Here is a 17,183-nt window from a genome sequence, read left to right on the forward strand (position 1 = left end):
GGGTGGAAAAAATTATAAATTACAACATGAATAAACATTCTTTCTTATAGATTTTTTCTTTAACAGTGATGTTCTATTTTTTAGTATTAAGGTTGTTATTTTAGATTTAGGATCCTGGATTTTCTACAGTCCTGTTTATAGTTGTTCTTAGAGAGGAAGGATTTGCGGGACGAATATATGCCTTCCATATGTATGGGATTTTTAGACCATCATTATTGTATAGATTGGGGTGTTGATAATGGTCTCACAAGTTTCCTTAAATTTGCATTCATACCATGTTTTGGTGTGATGTAGACAACTGGTGTTCAGGGCATGATCAGAAAGGCCAGCTTTACCATAATTATTATATTTGATGTGTCGTTTATGTTCTTTTTCTCTGATAAGAATTGTGCATCCTGTTTCTCCTATGTATGGTATGTTGCAGGTGCAATAAATACAGTATACTCCAGGGTGGGCCAGCGGAGGGAGTGAGTCTTTGGATGAGTTGAGTAAGCTTTTTAATTTTGCAGGAGTTTAAAGGTAGCTTTGAGGTTGTATTTTTGTAGTACTCTGTTTATTTTGTCTGATGTCCCTTTAATGTAGGGGATGGTTATAGTTTTACTGTGGTCTGGTTTGGCTTTGTTTTTTATTGAGGTCTTGTAGAGAATTTTGTTAATAGTGTTTTGGCTGTATCCATTTTTTTGAAAAGTATTGCTGATCACTTTAAATTCGTTTTTCAGTGTCTGTTCACTAGAGCAGATCTTCAGAGCCCTGTTTATTAGGGTATTGATGACACCTAGTTTTTGTGTTGGATGGTGGTAGGAGTTTGTGTGTATATATTGGCCAGTATGTGTCGGTTTCCGGTAAACTGTGAAGGAAAGATTGCCTGAGGGAAGATGTGTGACCAGTGTATCTAGAAACGGCAGTGTGTTAGGTTTTTCAATCTCAGTTGTGAAGTATACATTTGTGTTTTACTTGTTTAGGTAGCTAAGGAATGTGTCTAGTGTCTGGCGGCCATGAGACCAGATTGCGAAAACATCGTCAAAGTATAAAAGCCAAAAGGCTATTTTTCTGGCAACCTTAATAATAATGAAGGGGATACAAATCCTTTGATGTTTATCTGCCAGTAAGCCAAACTCTAAGAACTAGGACTAAGATCTATGAGTTTCATACCGAAAAACTATCGGCAAATCCAAGTGTAAGTAACCACTTGGTAGTACAACACCAAGGCAACTCGTATCAAAGGTGGAGCAAGCTCCCTCACTATCCTTGATATTTTCTCATAATGTAAAAACACAGCCCTAGGGATGTAATACTGTAATTATATTATGATTAGAGGTCACTACCCAGACTGGTTTCAACCTTTTTTTTTTGAGGTCTCATCAGTAAGTAGGTAGACCTGGAAGATAACAAGGTTTAAGTGAAAAGAACTTACATACCTTCACTATACGAATGCCATAAAGGTGTGCCTGTATATTATAACATAGAATAAAAGCCAAAAGGCTATTTTTCTGGCAACCTTAATAATAATGATGGGGATACAAATCCTTTGATGTTTATCTGCCAGTAAGCGAAACTCTAAGAACTAGGACTAAGATCTATGAGTTTCATACCGAAAAACTATCATTATTATTAGCCAGAAAAATAGCCTTTTGGCTTTTATTCTATGTTATAATATACAGGCACACCTTTATGGCATTCGTATAGTGAAGGTATGTAAGTTCTCTTTTCACTTAAACCTTGTTATCTTCCATGTCTACCTACTCACTGATGAGACCTCAAAAAAGGTTGAAACCGGTCTGGGTAGTGACCTCTCCTCATAATGTAATTACAGTATTACATCCCCTAGGGGCTGTGTTTTTACATTATGAGAAAATATCAAGGATAGAGAGGGAGCTTGCTCCACCTTTGATACGAGTTGCCTTGGTGTTGTACTACCAAGTGGTTACTTACACTTGGATTTGCCGATAGTTTTTCGGTATGAAACTCATAATCTTAGTCCTAGTTCTTAGAGTTTCGCTTACTGGCAGATAAACATCAGAGGATTTGTATCCCCTTCATTATCGTCAAAGTATCTAAGTCAGACTTTGGGTTTTGAAGGGGAGGAACCTAAAGCAAGTTGTTCAAAATGTTCCATATAAAAGTTAGCAGTCGGGGGGGATAATGGCGAGCCCATGGCTGTGCCTTCTTTTTGTAGCTAGAAAGCGTTTTGCCATACAAAATAATCGGAACGTAATACATGTGCAAAGAGCGCCGTGATATCTGGAGGAAATTGGTTCTGTAAAAGAAGAATTGTGTCATTGATTGGGACATTCGTAAAGAGGGCAGAGACGTCAGAACTGACTAATAGATCATCTTTTTCTAATGTAATGTATTTGATGATATTTATGAAGTGTTGTGTGTTTTTGATATAGGAGGGGAAATAACCTACCAGCTCTTTGAGTGTTACCGCTAATTTTTTGGCTAAGTGATAAGTCGGGCTCTCAATCCCTTCGACTAATAGGCCTTAGGGGTGTGTTTTCTTTGTGAATTTTCAGTAGCCGTAAGTTCTTGGGGGACGAGCGTAGTGTGGAAATAGTTTTTTGACCGTATCTTCAGGGCATGTGGTACTTGACTTAAGTAGATTCTCTGTTTTCTTTTTTATTCTGTTAGTGGGGTTATGGTTAACTAATTGGTATGTGTTGTTGTCTGAGACCAGCAGATTTATTTTTTCCACATAAGTGGTTCGGTTTAAGATAAAGGTGGCACTTCCTTTATCTGCTCTGGTTATTAAGATGTTCGGATTTGACTTTAGTGATTTTATCGCTGTTAATTCGTGTTGAGTTAGGTTGCTTGTTATTGTTTTGTTATGATTTAAAATGTTGTCGGTTTCTAAACATATTTTTTCTTCTATGTCATTTGGGATGAATCTTAGGCCTCTTTCAATATTACAAATAAATTCAAGTTTGTTTATCGATTTGGATGCTATGTCATAATTTAAATCTTTGTTAAGTATCGAGATTTCTTTGTTTAAAGCATGGTTGGATAGGTTAACTATATTCCTGTCACCTGTAGGTGATTGGTGGCTCCTGTTGTTTCTGGTTGGTTGGTTATTGTTCATTGTGGAGAAATTTGAATATGGCTGCTGGTTCTTTCAATCTTTTAGCCTTTGGAATTTGGAAATTAGATTTTCTTTCTTCGTTTTGAGGATGTGGTTCACAGTGTTGTCGGTAATCTTTTCCAGAATCATCCAGATATCTGCATTTACGTAGCTTGAAAGTTGCATTTTTTCCTTTTGTAGTGGCTAAGTTCTTTCTGGAAGCTTCGATTTCTTCTCTGAGAAGTGCTTTCTCCTTGCGGAAGTATATTCATTGCACTTTTGCTGAGGTGAATTTTCTTTTTAGCCTGATGCAATTCAGAATGATATTGTTGTCCCTACACCGTTTTAAAAAAGCCAGTCGATTGATCAAATTAGAAACCTGATTCTTCAGCTTACCATATTGATTGCATCGCTTGTGGGTCGAATCTCCATGAATTATCATAATCCTTTCTTTTAGTGTTACATGGTGATCAGCATTCATTTTTGAAATTATGGATTCTATAACTGTGTTAATAATTCTTTTTATTATCCTGACATTTCGATCTTCATATCAAGATCATCATCTGGAGCATACACAAATATACAGGACAAGCTGCATTACATTTCAAACCGTAAGATAGAGAAACAATGATTTGATCGCATGCTACTCAATGGCATGACCTCTAGTGAAAAAAAAAAAAAAAAATTACATGAATAAACATTCTTGCTTACAGATGGTTTCCCTTCCAGTAACAGTGATGCCCTATTTCTATTATTACAATTTATTTTTGATTTAAAAAAATATTAATAAAAATAAAAAAATATAAATTACAACATGAATAAACATTCTTTCTTATAGATTTTTTCTTTAAGAGTGATGTCCTATTTTTTAGTATTAAAGTTGTTATTTTAGATTTAGGATCCTGGATTTTCTACAATTTTGTTTATAGTTGTTCTTAGAGAGGAAGGATTCATGTGATGAATATATGCCTTCCATATGTATGGGATTTTTAGACCATCATTATTGCTCAGATTGGGGTGGTCGATATTGATCTCACAAGCTTCCTTAAATTTGCATTCATACCATGTTTTGGTGTGATGTAGACAACTAGTGCTTTTCCAGTCAATTCTATGTAAGGTGTTCAAGGGCTTGATCAGAAAGGCCAGCTTCACCATAATTATTATATTTGATGTATCGTTTATGTTCTTTTCGTCTGATAGAAATTGTGCATCCTGTTTCTCCTATGAATGGTATGTTGCAGGTGCAGTAAATACGGTATACTCCAGAGTAGGTCAGTGGAGGGAGTGGGTCTTTGGAGAGTTGAGTAAGCTTTTTAATTTTGTGGGAGGTTTATATGGAACATTTTGAACAACTTGCTTTAGGTTCCTCCCCTTTAAAACCCAAAGTCTGGCTTAGATACGTTGACGATGTTTTCGCGATCTGATCTCATGGCTGCCAGACACTAGATACATTCCTTGGCCACCTAAACAAGCAACACAAACGTATACTTCACAACTGAGATTGAAAAACCTAACACACTGCCGTTTCTAGATACACTTGTCGCACGTCTTCCCTAGGGCAATCTTTCCTTCACAGTTTACTGGAAACCGACACATACTGGCCAATATATACACATAAACTCCTACCACCATCCAACACAAAAACTCGGTGTCATCAATACCCTAAAAAACAGGGCTCTGAAGATCTTCTCTAGTGAACAGACACTGAAAAACGAATTTAAAGTGATCAACAATACTTTTCAAAAAAATGGATACAGCCAAAACACTATTAACAAAATTCTCTACAAGACCTCAATAAAAAACAAAGACAAACCAGACTACAGTAAAACTATAACCATCCCCAACATTAAAGGGACATCAGACAAAATAAACAGAGTACTACAAAAATACAACCTGAAAGCCACCTTTAAACTCCTGCAAAATTAAAAAGTTTACTCAACTCATCCAAAGACTCACTCCCTCCGCTGGCCCACCCTGGAGTATACCATATTTATTGCACCTGCAACATACCATACATAGTAGAAACAAGATGCACAATTTTGATCAGACAAAAAGAACATAAACGACACATCAAATATAATAATTATGGTGAAGCTGGCCTTTCTGATCATGCCCTTGAACACCTTACATAGAATTGACAGGAAAAGCATAGTTGTCTACATCACACCAAAACATGGTATGAATGCAAATTTAAGGAAGCTTTGTGAGATCATTATCAACCACCCCAATCTGAGCAATAATGATGGTCTAAAAATTCCATACATATGGAAGGCATATATTCGTCCCACGAATCCTTCCTCTCTAAGAACAACTATAAACAGGACTGTAGAAAATCCAGGATCCTAAATCTAAAATAACAACTTTAATACTAAAAAATAGGACATCACTGTTAAAGAAAAAATCTATCAGAAAGAATATTTATTCATGTTGTAATTTATATATATACAGGGTGTTCGGGATAAATTTGACAGTTTCGTAAGGAAAAAGAAAATCTTCTTTGTATCTATTAAATTTAATGAATTGACAAAAAACATTACAGGCAGAGTTAATTACAATACTATCAACAAGATTTACTCAAAATAACCACCATTAGCATCGATCACAGCTTCAATTCTGCTTCGGAACCTCGAACAAGCTGATGCTACAGTCTCCCTGGGAAGGGCCGCAAAAACTGTTTTAATTTTATCCATTAACTGGGCTTTTGTATTACTGGAAGTGCGGTTGGTGTCTTTTTCAACTGCGCCCCATACAAAATAATCCATGGGGTTAAGGTCTGGGGAGTTTGGAGGCCAAACATTTGGACTGGTGAAGTCGTAGAAATTTTCAGACAACCATTTTTGACTTTTCCCAGAGGTGTGGCAAGGGGCCGAATCCTGCTGCCATACATACGGCCTACCATTGGCTACCCTTGTTATCCAGGGCTTGACTACAGTTAGCAACTCCACGAACAAAGCCCGAATTCCAATGCCAGGGTTCTTCAACACCTGTTCCTGCAGATTTGTGAGGAATTCTGCTGTACGAACGCAATCAGATCGTCTGCTAGGGATCTTTCTTCTTGCTACATCCTCGTACTCACCATTGCAAGTCTCTAGTTCATGCCTGATTGTTTTTACTGTATTCAGGGAGCATTGGGCAGCAGTCGTAATATCCTTATTTTGATGGCAGGCACAAATCATCATGATACAAGTTATTCTCTTCCATGATTCAGGTGGGTTCCAGCTATCCATCCTTTCTGACATCTTGTATATGAATGAAGAAGGGTCCAAACTTTTAAATGAAGAGAAGTGTGTGTTAATACATGTAACTTACGGAAAAATATAATTAATTATAAATATGTCAAATTTATCCCGAACACCCTGTATATATATATTTTTTTTTTTTTTAAAATCAAAAATAACAATTGTAATAATAGAAATAGGACATCACTGTTACTGGAAGGATAACCATCTGTAAGCAAGAATGTTTATTCATGTAATCATAAATTAAATCTAGCTTGAAGTAATTTTTTATTTTTTATTTTTTCACTAGAGGTCATGCCAGTGAGTAGCATGTGATCACATTGTTTTTCTAGCTTACGGTTCGAAATGTAACGCAGCTTGTCTTGTATATTTATGTATGCTCCAGATGATGATCTTGATATGAAGATCGAAACGTCGGGATAATAAAAAGAGTTATTTTAACACGGTTATAGAATCCATAATTTCAAAAATGAATGCTGATCACCGTGTAACACTAAAAGAAAGGATATTGAATTAACACATTTGTCTGATAAGACCATCTATTTGTTTGTGATCTGACTATAGTGGTTTTAATTTTTAGAGAAGTCTCCGTAGCTCATTCGGTATAGACGAAGGCCTTTGGTCAGAAAGACACCTGGATTCGATTTCCATCCATAACGTGAGGAACCATTATCTGGTCTCTTTTGAGTAAAGGTGAGTTAGCCGGTCTCGGGTTTTTCGTTCCTCAGAACAGGGAACTCTCCCGTGAACACACACAGATCTACAGTCATAAAATACGTGCTTATTCCTTCACTAGGATGGCTCAACCAGTCCTAAGGGACAGTCAAGGATTGGGAGGACACCTGTTCCTCGTCCGTCCCTTATGACTGGTGTTGCTTTTGCAATTTTTTGTTCTAATATCCCCTGTCTTGATCTTTCTTCTTTATTAAAGATATTGCCTAGGTATTTGAACTGATAAACATCTCTAAATTTACCTTTGAGTAAGATTTTTTCAGTTTCTGCTACAGCATTTCTTTCTTATCCAGAAGCATAGAAATTTTGTCATTGTTTTTAATTTTCAAGAAAATCAAGAAAATCTTAATTTTCTTGAAAATTAAGATTTCCACAAATTTATAGAAAAAAGAGCCAACCTTGCACATCATAGAACAAGTGAACTTTTTAAAAACTGGAAACCAACAAACAGAATAAAGAAAAAATCAATAATGCATGAAATCATAGAAAATAATATTCCCTTGGATTGTCCAAATAAAATAGCCGACTACCCAGCATTTCCTCCAAATCAAGACAGGAGAAATATAGTTTATCAACTCTGAAATAGGGAAACATGAGAAAAAAAGCCTAGAAAACCCTGAAATCTTGAGATCATTAGCCCTTTCAAAAATAATGGAATATGGACCTGACTCAATAAAGATCTACACAGATGGCTCCAAAAATCCAAATGGCAATTCTGGGAGTGGCATACTCATCTATGGTTCTCATGATATAGAACTAAAAACAACTAACAGTATTAGATACAACTCATACCATGCAGAATTAATAGCCATTAACATAGCACTGCAATATTTAGACAAACAAAACTCAAAGAAGTTTATATTTTTCACAGACTCCTTAGCAGCCCTTCAAGCTAATAAGAACTGCTACACTAGCCATCAAGAAATACTTTAGAGACATAGCAAAAAACATAAGCAAACTACATAAGGATTCCGAAATAATCTTCCAATGGATCCCATCCCATGTGGGATTAAAGGGGAAACTAAACTGCAGATGAGGTAGCAAAAATGGCCGCAACATCAAGTGATACCACAGCTTTCGATCTTTTTAAAACCACCCAAAAAGAACAATTCTTCAGGACATGACTCACCACTGGTACTCAGCAGAAAATCCAGGAGGCTACCATCAACTCCAAGTTTAATCACAGTGCCACTACCATGATCTCTCACCTCAAGACCGGCCACACAAGACCAATCAAGCATAGCAATGGCATAAAAGTCTTCCCCACCTACAAAATCTGTAACATCGAGGAAGCATCACCAATGCATTTGCTAAACTCTATGAATATTTCCAAATGTGAACTCTATAACAACCCAGAAAAGGTGCTGTATAAAATACATGAACTTGACCGCTATGATCTGGTGTAATAATACCATGGGATAATAAAAAAAAAATATATAAATAAATAAATAAAAATGATTAAGCCATACTTTTTAAGAGTATGATCTAACTCTGTGGTGATTTCCTATAGACCAGATTTGTTTTTTTGCTAGGAGATCATCAGCAAAGTTAACTTTAGAATGGTTAAAGAACATTAGTGATAATTTGCATTCCTATTGCACTCAATGCACTCATCTTTTGAAATGATGGTTAAAATCAAGAGGAAATATAACACTTCCTTTCAGTTAGGACGTGTTATATTTCCTCTTGATTTTAACCATCATTTCAAAAGATGAGTACAGGGATTCAGTCAGTTGTATTATTCTGTTATCTGATTTGTAATGCTTTAGAATTTTCCAGAAGGCATCCTGCCAAATAGAATTAAAGGCTTTATGCAGATCAGTAAAGTTATATACACACCACCAACATGCTTTACTTGCTCCATCCAGTATCATTGCTCTGCCATGATGAGGTAGCTTAAAACAAGCTCAAAATTACCTGAATTTTTAAAAGGTTTATTTAAGGGCATGGATTGCTTCCCTTGTCCAAGATTTTTTCCTACATCCAATGTGGTCATTATGTAGGTTCCATAAATTCATGGGACTAAAGGATATGATGTTTTGATGTTAGAATTCTTCAAGCCAGTTCACTAACTTTATTGACTAAATCATTAGTTTTGTTGTGTGTGCTATATGGGGATCCCAGTCTAAAGCTGTGTGAATGTTGGTATCTTCTAATAGGATATTCATTTTTGTTATATACTCCTCTGAGTTCATGGCCACTTCACATTACCTTTGTATGCTCTGATGATAACAATGTTTTTGTTGTGTTGTAGTTCTTTAAGAGCCCATAATTTTCATTTAGGAATATTTCAAAGTGGTAATTTAGCTCTCATCAAAAGGGAATCAGTTTTGAATGCCAATAAGATTAGCAGAATTTCCCAGAAGTTGGTATAATCTCTTTTCTATGTTTTCTTCTATGAGGTCTGTTTTTGAATATTACTGAGAGTTCAAAGCAAAGTTGGAACCTTTAGATAAGATTTCTTTCTATGTGAGAAGACTAGTTGATTATGATCTTTGAGTGTTCTAGATGTCTTGTATATTTTTCTTTTTCATGTGGACAGTTAAACCTTTAAATTATCTTTCTTTCTATTAAAAAAACAAACAAACAAACAATATTCCTTTGTTGTATGTTGTCTGGCTGTCTACAGTGTTCCATAATTCAGCTGACAGCGATGTTGCTAATTCCAAATGAAGGAAGAATGTACCATAATCAATTTTTGACAGTTTTAACCTTGTTTCGGCACTTCTTTCAACAGAACCATTTTTGTTCATTTGTAAACTTGCATGCTTTGACAGAATCAAATGTATTTGAATCTGGTGAACTTTGGCATTATATAATTATCCCTATTGTATTATGAAAGTCAGTCTACTTATGAAGGTCTTTTGTTTAATGCATGACATGTCTAGTCTTTTAACCTTAGACCATAAAGATTCATCATGAACTTCTAATTATTAGATTATTTTTAGACTGGAATCTCATGTAGTACACACACATAACAAAACCAATGATTTAGTTAAAAAGTTGGTGAATTGGCCAGAGGAACTGAAGAAATCTAACATCAAAACATCCTTTAGTCCCAAGAATTTATGAGACTCTGAAAATCCACAAGCTGGAAGTCCCTTTACATCTCATCATAGATGCTAGACTTTCTCACCTCCAACTTAGTGAAATATCTCTCTAGTCTGGTGATTCCACATATACAAAAAAACAGAATCTTATGTAAAGAATAGCTTACACTTTACTGAAAGGGTAAAAGATTTAAGAACAGAACCTTCAGACATCCTAGCAAGTTTTGACATTGTCAGCTTGTTCACCAGTGTTCCCTAGGAATGATATGTTGACCATTCTTAAGAGTTTTTTCCTCCAGGCACAGCTAGATTATTCAAACATTGCATGGAAAGCATGTTCTTCAAATTCCAAGATTGTTATAAAAGGGTTCACCAGTCCTAGTGAACCCTTTTATGAAGAACTTTGAGAAGAAAGCTATTGAAAAGTATCATAGAAAAAGAAAGCAAAAAAAAAGATGAACCTGACTGTCATGTGTCGATCACATATTCATTTGGTCAGGAATGTCCAAAGAATTAGAGCATTTCAAAATTTACCTTAACAGCTTGTGCCCAAACAAAATTCACTCTTGAGAACCATAGAAAATTGTCCTCTGTCTGGAAGTATCTGAAGAAAAAGGGCTTAATTTCTTAATGCACAGAAAGCCAATCACCACTATGAGATTCCTATATGCTGTTTCACACCACCATTCATTATAGAAGATAGGCATAATCTAAACATTATGAAACAGATTCTACATCTCCAGTACCATGGAACAAAGAACTAAGTTATCTTAAACATACCTTCTCCCCTTAATGGATACAAACTGAGGACAATTAATCGAAAGTTTCTTTCCACCATGCAAGCAAGAGTTCAGAAATGTAATTGCTTTATCCTACATTCAGAATGTAATGGACAGAATCACAGCAGTGCTTTGTAATTATGATGTTAAAGTGGTTTCTGTTCTACTGTACAAGATTTCTAGGCTTTTGCATCCTCTGAAGCTTCCACATCCACCCATAAAACCTGTAATATATAAAATTCACTGCTCTTGCTATGTAGGTCAAATGGAACATTCTGGAGGGATGTGTATGTCAGAACACATAAAAGATGTCAAAGAAAACATAAATTGGGATTAGCTTTTCAGAAGAACCAACACAAGCCCTGAAAAATTATAGCGAAATTACAGAAATGCCATACGTTGATCATAACTGTTATATAAGAAACTTTAAGGGAAGCATCAGAAATGCTCCATACTCTCAAACACTGGAATAAAAACCAAGGCTTGATTGACACCAAGTTTGGTCTGCATTAAATTTATTAAAAATCACCACTATGATATATCTGGATTATGACATGCATTATGCCATAGAATGTGACAGCATTAACTAGCTTTTGTTCCATTGCTTGTGCATTGTTTAATTCAACTGTTTTCACTCTGTTATATGAATTAGACTATTAAAGTTCATCATTTTTTTTTTTTTTTTGTGTAATGTTACCGTCTATTTTTTAATCAGTTCATATAAGATATTTTCTCCTGATGATGTATGAGTCCAAGTAAGTCAAACAACTTATGAAACTAGTAGTGTTTTTCTGTTATTTTAATAAAACCAATTCTCATCACTATACCAACATCTTAACAAACTGCTTTTTTATTAATTCATAGCATAATGGTTGATAGTGCAGCATTGGTGTTATGATATCTGACAACCCAATATCTGTTTTCTATCCAGTATTCTTACTACAAGTCATTTATCTCTCTACTCATTCATAATTGTCTGACAACTGACAACCCAATATGTTTTCTATCCAGTATTCTTACTACAAGTCATTTATCTCTCTATTCATTCATAATTGTCTACAACCTGCTATTCTTCAGGTGATGGTTTATTGAATGGTTTGAGTAGCTGAGGGTTGTACCAGTGTAGAAAAAAGTCAGATCCTTTAAACTGACCTAGGAAGCTTATGAAATCTGACGTGCTGTCAATCTGTGGTTATATTTATTTATTCCATCTCACAAAATATGAAATTTGTGTTCACAACCTCAGTCGTGAAGACAGAAAAATACATTTGTAGTCACAACTATGGTCTTGTGGACCATGCATTGGACCACTCATTAGGATCTTTTCATAGTAAATTTAGAAATGAAAGGCTGTTTTTGGAATTCTGCAGTTGTCTTCAGAAATCAGCCAAATTTAATTAAATGCTGATGCAAGAAATTTCCCAGGAAACATAAATCCTCAGAAATCCTAATTTACAACTTAGGCCTCATACAAACACTTAAGTGTTTATATGAGGCCTAGGTTGTAAATTTGTAAAAGGTTGTAAAACAAATGGTGTTTTACAACCTTTTGTAAAACACCATTTGTTTCATTTAGTATTGTGTTGCCTTTGTGTGTGCATTATAAGTGTTAGTTTCTACTCCCTGAAGATGTCTCAGTGACTAAGATGTAATATTGGAAGAATTCAATTTTTAATCCTTTCTCAGTGCTGTTAATACTCCACTAAACCTCTAATATGATCATTTTTAACGAATCTAGTAAATAAAAGAAAACAATTCTTGCTCAGAGAGTTGGAAAGGTAACCTAGTTTATGTCAGAGGAGTCCAAAAAAATTAAGTATTTATTTTCTGTCTTATTTTCATTATACTGTTATCAGAATGAATCAGATATAAATACAAAATAATTTTTTAGGTTAACCATCGGCAGATATTAGATGGAATATTTGAGGTGTGTGGTGTTCCTCCAGATAAATTTCGCACTATCTGTTCATCTGTTGATAAATTAGACAAGGTAAATTTCGATTTCTTATATATTTATTCTGAGTATGAGTGCTGCATATTATATAATAATTTTTGTTATTTCTGTATAGAAATGTTGTTGTTCTTGTGTAGTTGCATAGAGTGGTATTGCCAAAAAGTTCCAAACATCCTTTCAACCATTTCAGACTATTTTTAAATCTAATAATTAGCTTACATTTGTGTAACTTTTAAAATTTAATACTGTTTTTCATTGCAGCAACAACATTTTATGAAAAATTTATTATTATTTTTTAATTTCTGAGTCAATATAGGTATAATCTTGCTGGATGTATTTTACTGAAATGTGGTATATGCGATCTTTTTTTCTATCATATTTAGTGGAAGAAATTAAGTGATTTAGAATGGTACAAAATTGTTACAAACAGCAATAAATAGTCTTAGTTACATAAGCCAAAAAATGTTAAGCATCCAGCTGCTGTGATAATGAATGACATCACTATGATTCTCCTGTATAATTATTATTATGTATGTTTATCTTCTCAAATAGGATTCCAGTCTTTTATCTTGGTGACCAAGATTTAAAAAAATGAAAATCCATGTGAAAATGGTGATACTGTAATTAATTACACTAGTTAACAAATTCTACTTAGCAAGAACGAATATTCTTGTTTTTATCTTTTACCTAAGTGTAAGCATGTAAAGTAATACTATGATTGACTACTTGTATATCAAGACAGATCACTTCACATCAAATTGCCCTAGTACAGTCAGTCCTCATCTTGTGATATATATGTGACTTACGACCACTTGTGCTTACAACTGCCATCTTGTTAACATGTTTGCTGAATGTGTAACTTTGTACACGGATGTTATTGCTGCCTTCAAGGCATATTATTTAAGAAACATTTGCTTAAGCTATTGATTGATAGAGTGAGAACACCCTCAAAGACATTTGGAAAAAATATAGTATCTCACATTGTACAAAGAATGTAGAGTGCATGGCGTAGGGTCACAGTAAAATGGTATTTGAATGGTGTTTGAAAGAAACACCAATTAGAAAGAAGTCAGTGAAGGACAAACAGCAATGGCACCCACCTTAATAAGATATAAGACACTGTGATGATTGTAGTATAGGACATACTATCCACAAGCATATGATAGTGATCAATGGGAATTTTGGACCATTGTTCCTGTCAGCATGAAATGAGGTCTTGGACTTTGTGGGGTGGATGTCCCTTGACCTCACCTGACCCTCCAGTTCATCCCACAAATGTTCGATAGGGTTGAGATCAGGGCTCTGTGGAGGCTAGTCAAGTATGGTTGCATTCATGTCCACAAACCATGTAGTTACAGCAGCAGCAGCTTTATGACATGATGCATCGTCTTGCTGAAAGAGACAATAGTCAGGTCCATAGAAATGTGATAAAGTAGGAAGCATTGCATTGTCCAGAAACCTCTTGGAGTTCAATGTTTGTGGCCCTATAGAGGTCAGAGGCCAAACCAGGAAAATCAGGATCATACCATCACACTGCCACCTCCGAATTTCATAGTTGAGGTTATGCACTCTGATAAGAAATGTTCACTAGGCATCTACCACACCCACATCTGTCCATCTGCATGGTAGAGATTGTAGCTTGATTTGTTTCTCCATACACTGCTTTCCAAGCTTCCATGTCCCACTCTTTGCACCACTGAAGATGATGATGATGCATGTTTGTTCAGGTAATGTGGAACTTTCATATTGTGGTCATACAATGAAAAAATGCATGTTGCGAGCATCAGCTTTGAATGTTTTTGTGCAGATTCATGTTCCAGTCAATGCTCAGAATTCCACATTCAATGTGTTGCCAACTAATGGTGGTTTTTACATAGTATCCTATGGTCATGTTCAGTGAGTGTGGTGGGTTGTCCAACACCTAGAACTTACAGTTGACTCCCTGCACATATCCATCTCAGTATGGTATCACTGATTGTTGAACTGGGATGGTCCAGTTTGCCAAACAGATAGGCCTGCAACATGACATGCTATTATCAATCTCCATCAGTTCCCTTCTTGCAGCTATTTCACTTGGGCACAGTTGCACTGACTTGGTAGCATCACATTTGTCCAATTTATATCAGCTACAAACACGTGACAAATTATGTGATACAAGGCACTTTGCTCACGGAGGGGGGGGGTGTCTAATGACTTCTTTCCAAGCAATGTATATTCACAGGATTCAAGAGATTACAAGAGATTGGTGATAAGATTGAGCTGCTAGCTAAGGAGTTGGAGTTTGACAATGATGTAATGAAAAGAAAAATACCAGAACAACAAGCTGAGCTCAAAAAAACTTTACAGTGAAAAATTGACAGAAGTATTTGCCTTTGTTAATAATGCAGTTCAGTTATTTGAGGAAATGGACCCCAACATGGAGAAATTTAGCAAAGTGAACAGAACTATGCAAGGTATAATTACTTGGTACAGAGAAACGAAAAGACAAACTGTATAGACTAAGTTGGAATCAATGTACACATTTTTTAAATAACCTTACTCCTGCTGTCACCTAACCACCTGAAGATGACACTACACTTTCTTCCACAAGTCATGCATGTGGTGAGCCATCATCAAAATGCATTGTTGCAGTTCCTGAATTTAAAGAATTTGTTGTTGATTATCCTGCCTCTTCTGATGAATTGTATAATTAATAAAGCAGATAAATATTAATAAATATTTTGAAGAATTGCTCTTGCTCCATGTGTTTTCAGATGATCATTTTGCTGGTAATTGCACAGAAACAGTCTAAACTCTTGTTTCTTTATTTATTAAGTACAGCACTCTACAGAGTAATTTTGTGTTATAATTTGTACAACCCCCAAAAATCCAAAAAAATAATAAAACCATGTAGCAGCAAACCCCCTCCCCTTCAAAGCAGAAATTACTCAAAATCTTTCACCATTCCATGTATCCAGGGTACATCCGAAAAATTAACAAAAATCCTAAGGAAATATGACCTTCTAACCAGTTACAGACCACATAACAAATTAGCATTTCTTATCTGCTCCACCAAAGACCAGACACATCCCCTAGCTCTGCCAGGAGTATATCAGGTCCCTTGTAGTTGTAAACTGTCCTACTACAGCCAATATCTGAACACAAGGACTTGCTGACCATGCTTTGGACACCTGTCACAGGATATGCTTGAAGAAGGCCACTCTATTATGCCCCAGCAAATACATGCATGAAAGACTAATCTGCTAAGGCAGATTCATTGAATCTGTCTTAGCCTTAAAAAACTTTGCAAACCTCAACAAATTTAGCTGCATGAGACTGCTCCAAATCTGGGAAGCATAAGTTTTAAAAACATCAGCCCAAAGGCCAAGACAATCCAATTTAGTCCACTAGGAGCACTATTTAGGACTCTATGCCCAAGGAGAAGATACCAGAAAACTGGAAAAATGCTACTCTGATACTGTTATTTAAAAAAGGAGACAAAGAAGTAGCTAATAATGATGGCAAATACCTGTTGGATTTCTGCTCAGGACACGGACTGGTTATTACTAACACTATGTTCCAACATAAAAATGTGCACAAATTCACATGGAGAGAAGAGGCAAGGAAAAAGAAAAGTCTCATTGACTGTGTTATCGTTGATAGTGATGTTTTCTCCTCTGTACACTCTGGTGCAGGACATCAGAGTGTACAAAGGATTTGAAATGGGAAGCGATCACTATTTAGTCTTGAGCAGGATAAAATTGAAGTTCATATTGAAAAGAAACATAAGACAGTTTTAAAGCAAATAAAAGTTGAGCAGCTCTCAGATGTGAACTGTAGACTAAAATACACAAAAGATTATTGAAAAAAAAATGAAAGAGTTTGAGAAAAGGAACCAAACCTTGGAGATTCAGTGGCAAGCCTTGAAGAAAACCCTGATTGATTCAGCCAGAGAGGCATGTCGTGAGGTTGTCTGCAAGGAGAAAAATCGGAACTGTATGGTGGACATATGGTGGAAGTTAAAGAGCCAGTGAAGGAAAAGAAGAAAGCATATCAAAAGTTCCTGGCAAATAAGTCAGCTTTTGCTCTTAGAGAATACAGAGACAAATGTAAGAAAGCTAAACACTGTGTAAAACTAGCTAAACAAAAGTCATGGGAGGATTTTGGCAAGAACTTAGAAAATAAATATCAAGAAGGTGGTAAGATATTCTGGAGGTTGTTGAAGAAGCTTAGATATGGAGGAAAGAGTGCTGTAAAAGGAGTTAGAGATGATAAAGGTGACATGAAAACAGGAGAAAAAGATATCCTTGAAGCATGGAGTAATTACTTTGAAAAACTGCTAAATGAAACAAGCAATGATAGCACAGTGGTAAAACACACTCAACGGACATA

The 17,183-nt window shown here is 35.5% G+C and overlaps 1 protein-coding gene across 1 annotated transcript in view; it reads left to right on the forward strand.

The window, feature by feature from the left end:
* The window catches only part of LOC150105708 (histidine--tRNA ligase, cytoplasmic-like), a 190,507-nt gene that overhangs the window by 86,225 nt on the left and 87,099 nt on the right, over window positions 1–17,183 (forward strand). The window contains exon 6 of the mRNA XM_090394308.1: window positions 12,750–12,848. Within this exon, the coding sequence (XP_090250434.1) occupies window positions 12,750–12,848 (99 nt within the window). The remainder of the gene's footprint in view (window positions 1–12,749; window positions 12,849–17,183) is intronic.

Source organism: Typopeltis vanoorti, chromosome 6, assembly GCF_054136105.1.
Source record: "Typopeltis vanoorti isolate ZY-2024b chromosome 6, IOZ_Tvanoo_1.0, whole genome shotgun sequence".
NCBI classification, from domain to species: Eukaryota; Metazoa; Arthropoda; class Arachnida; order Uropygi; family Thelyphonidae; genus Typopeltis; species Typopeltis vanoorti.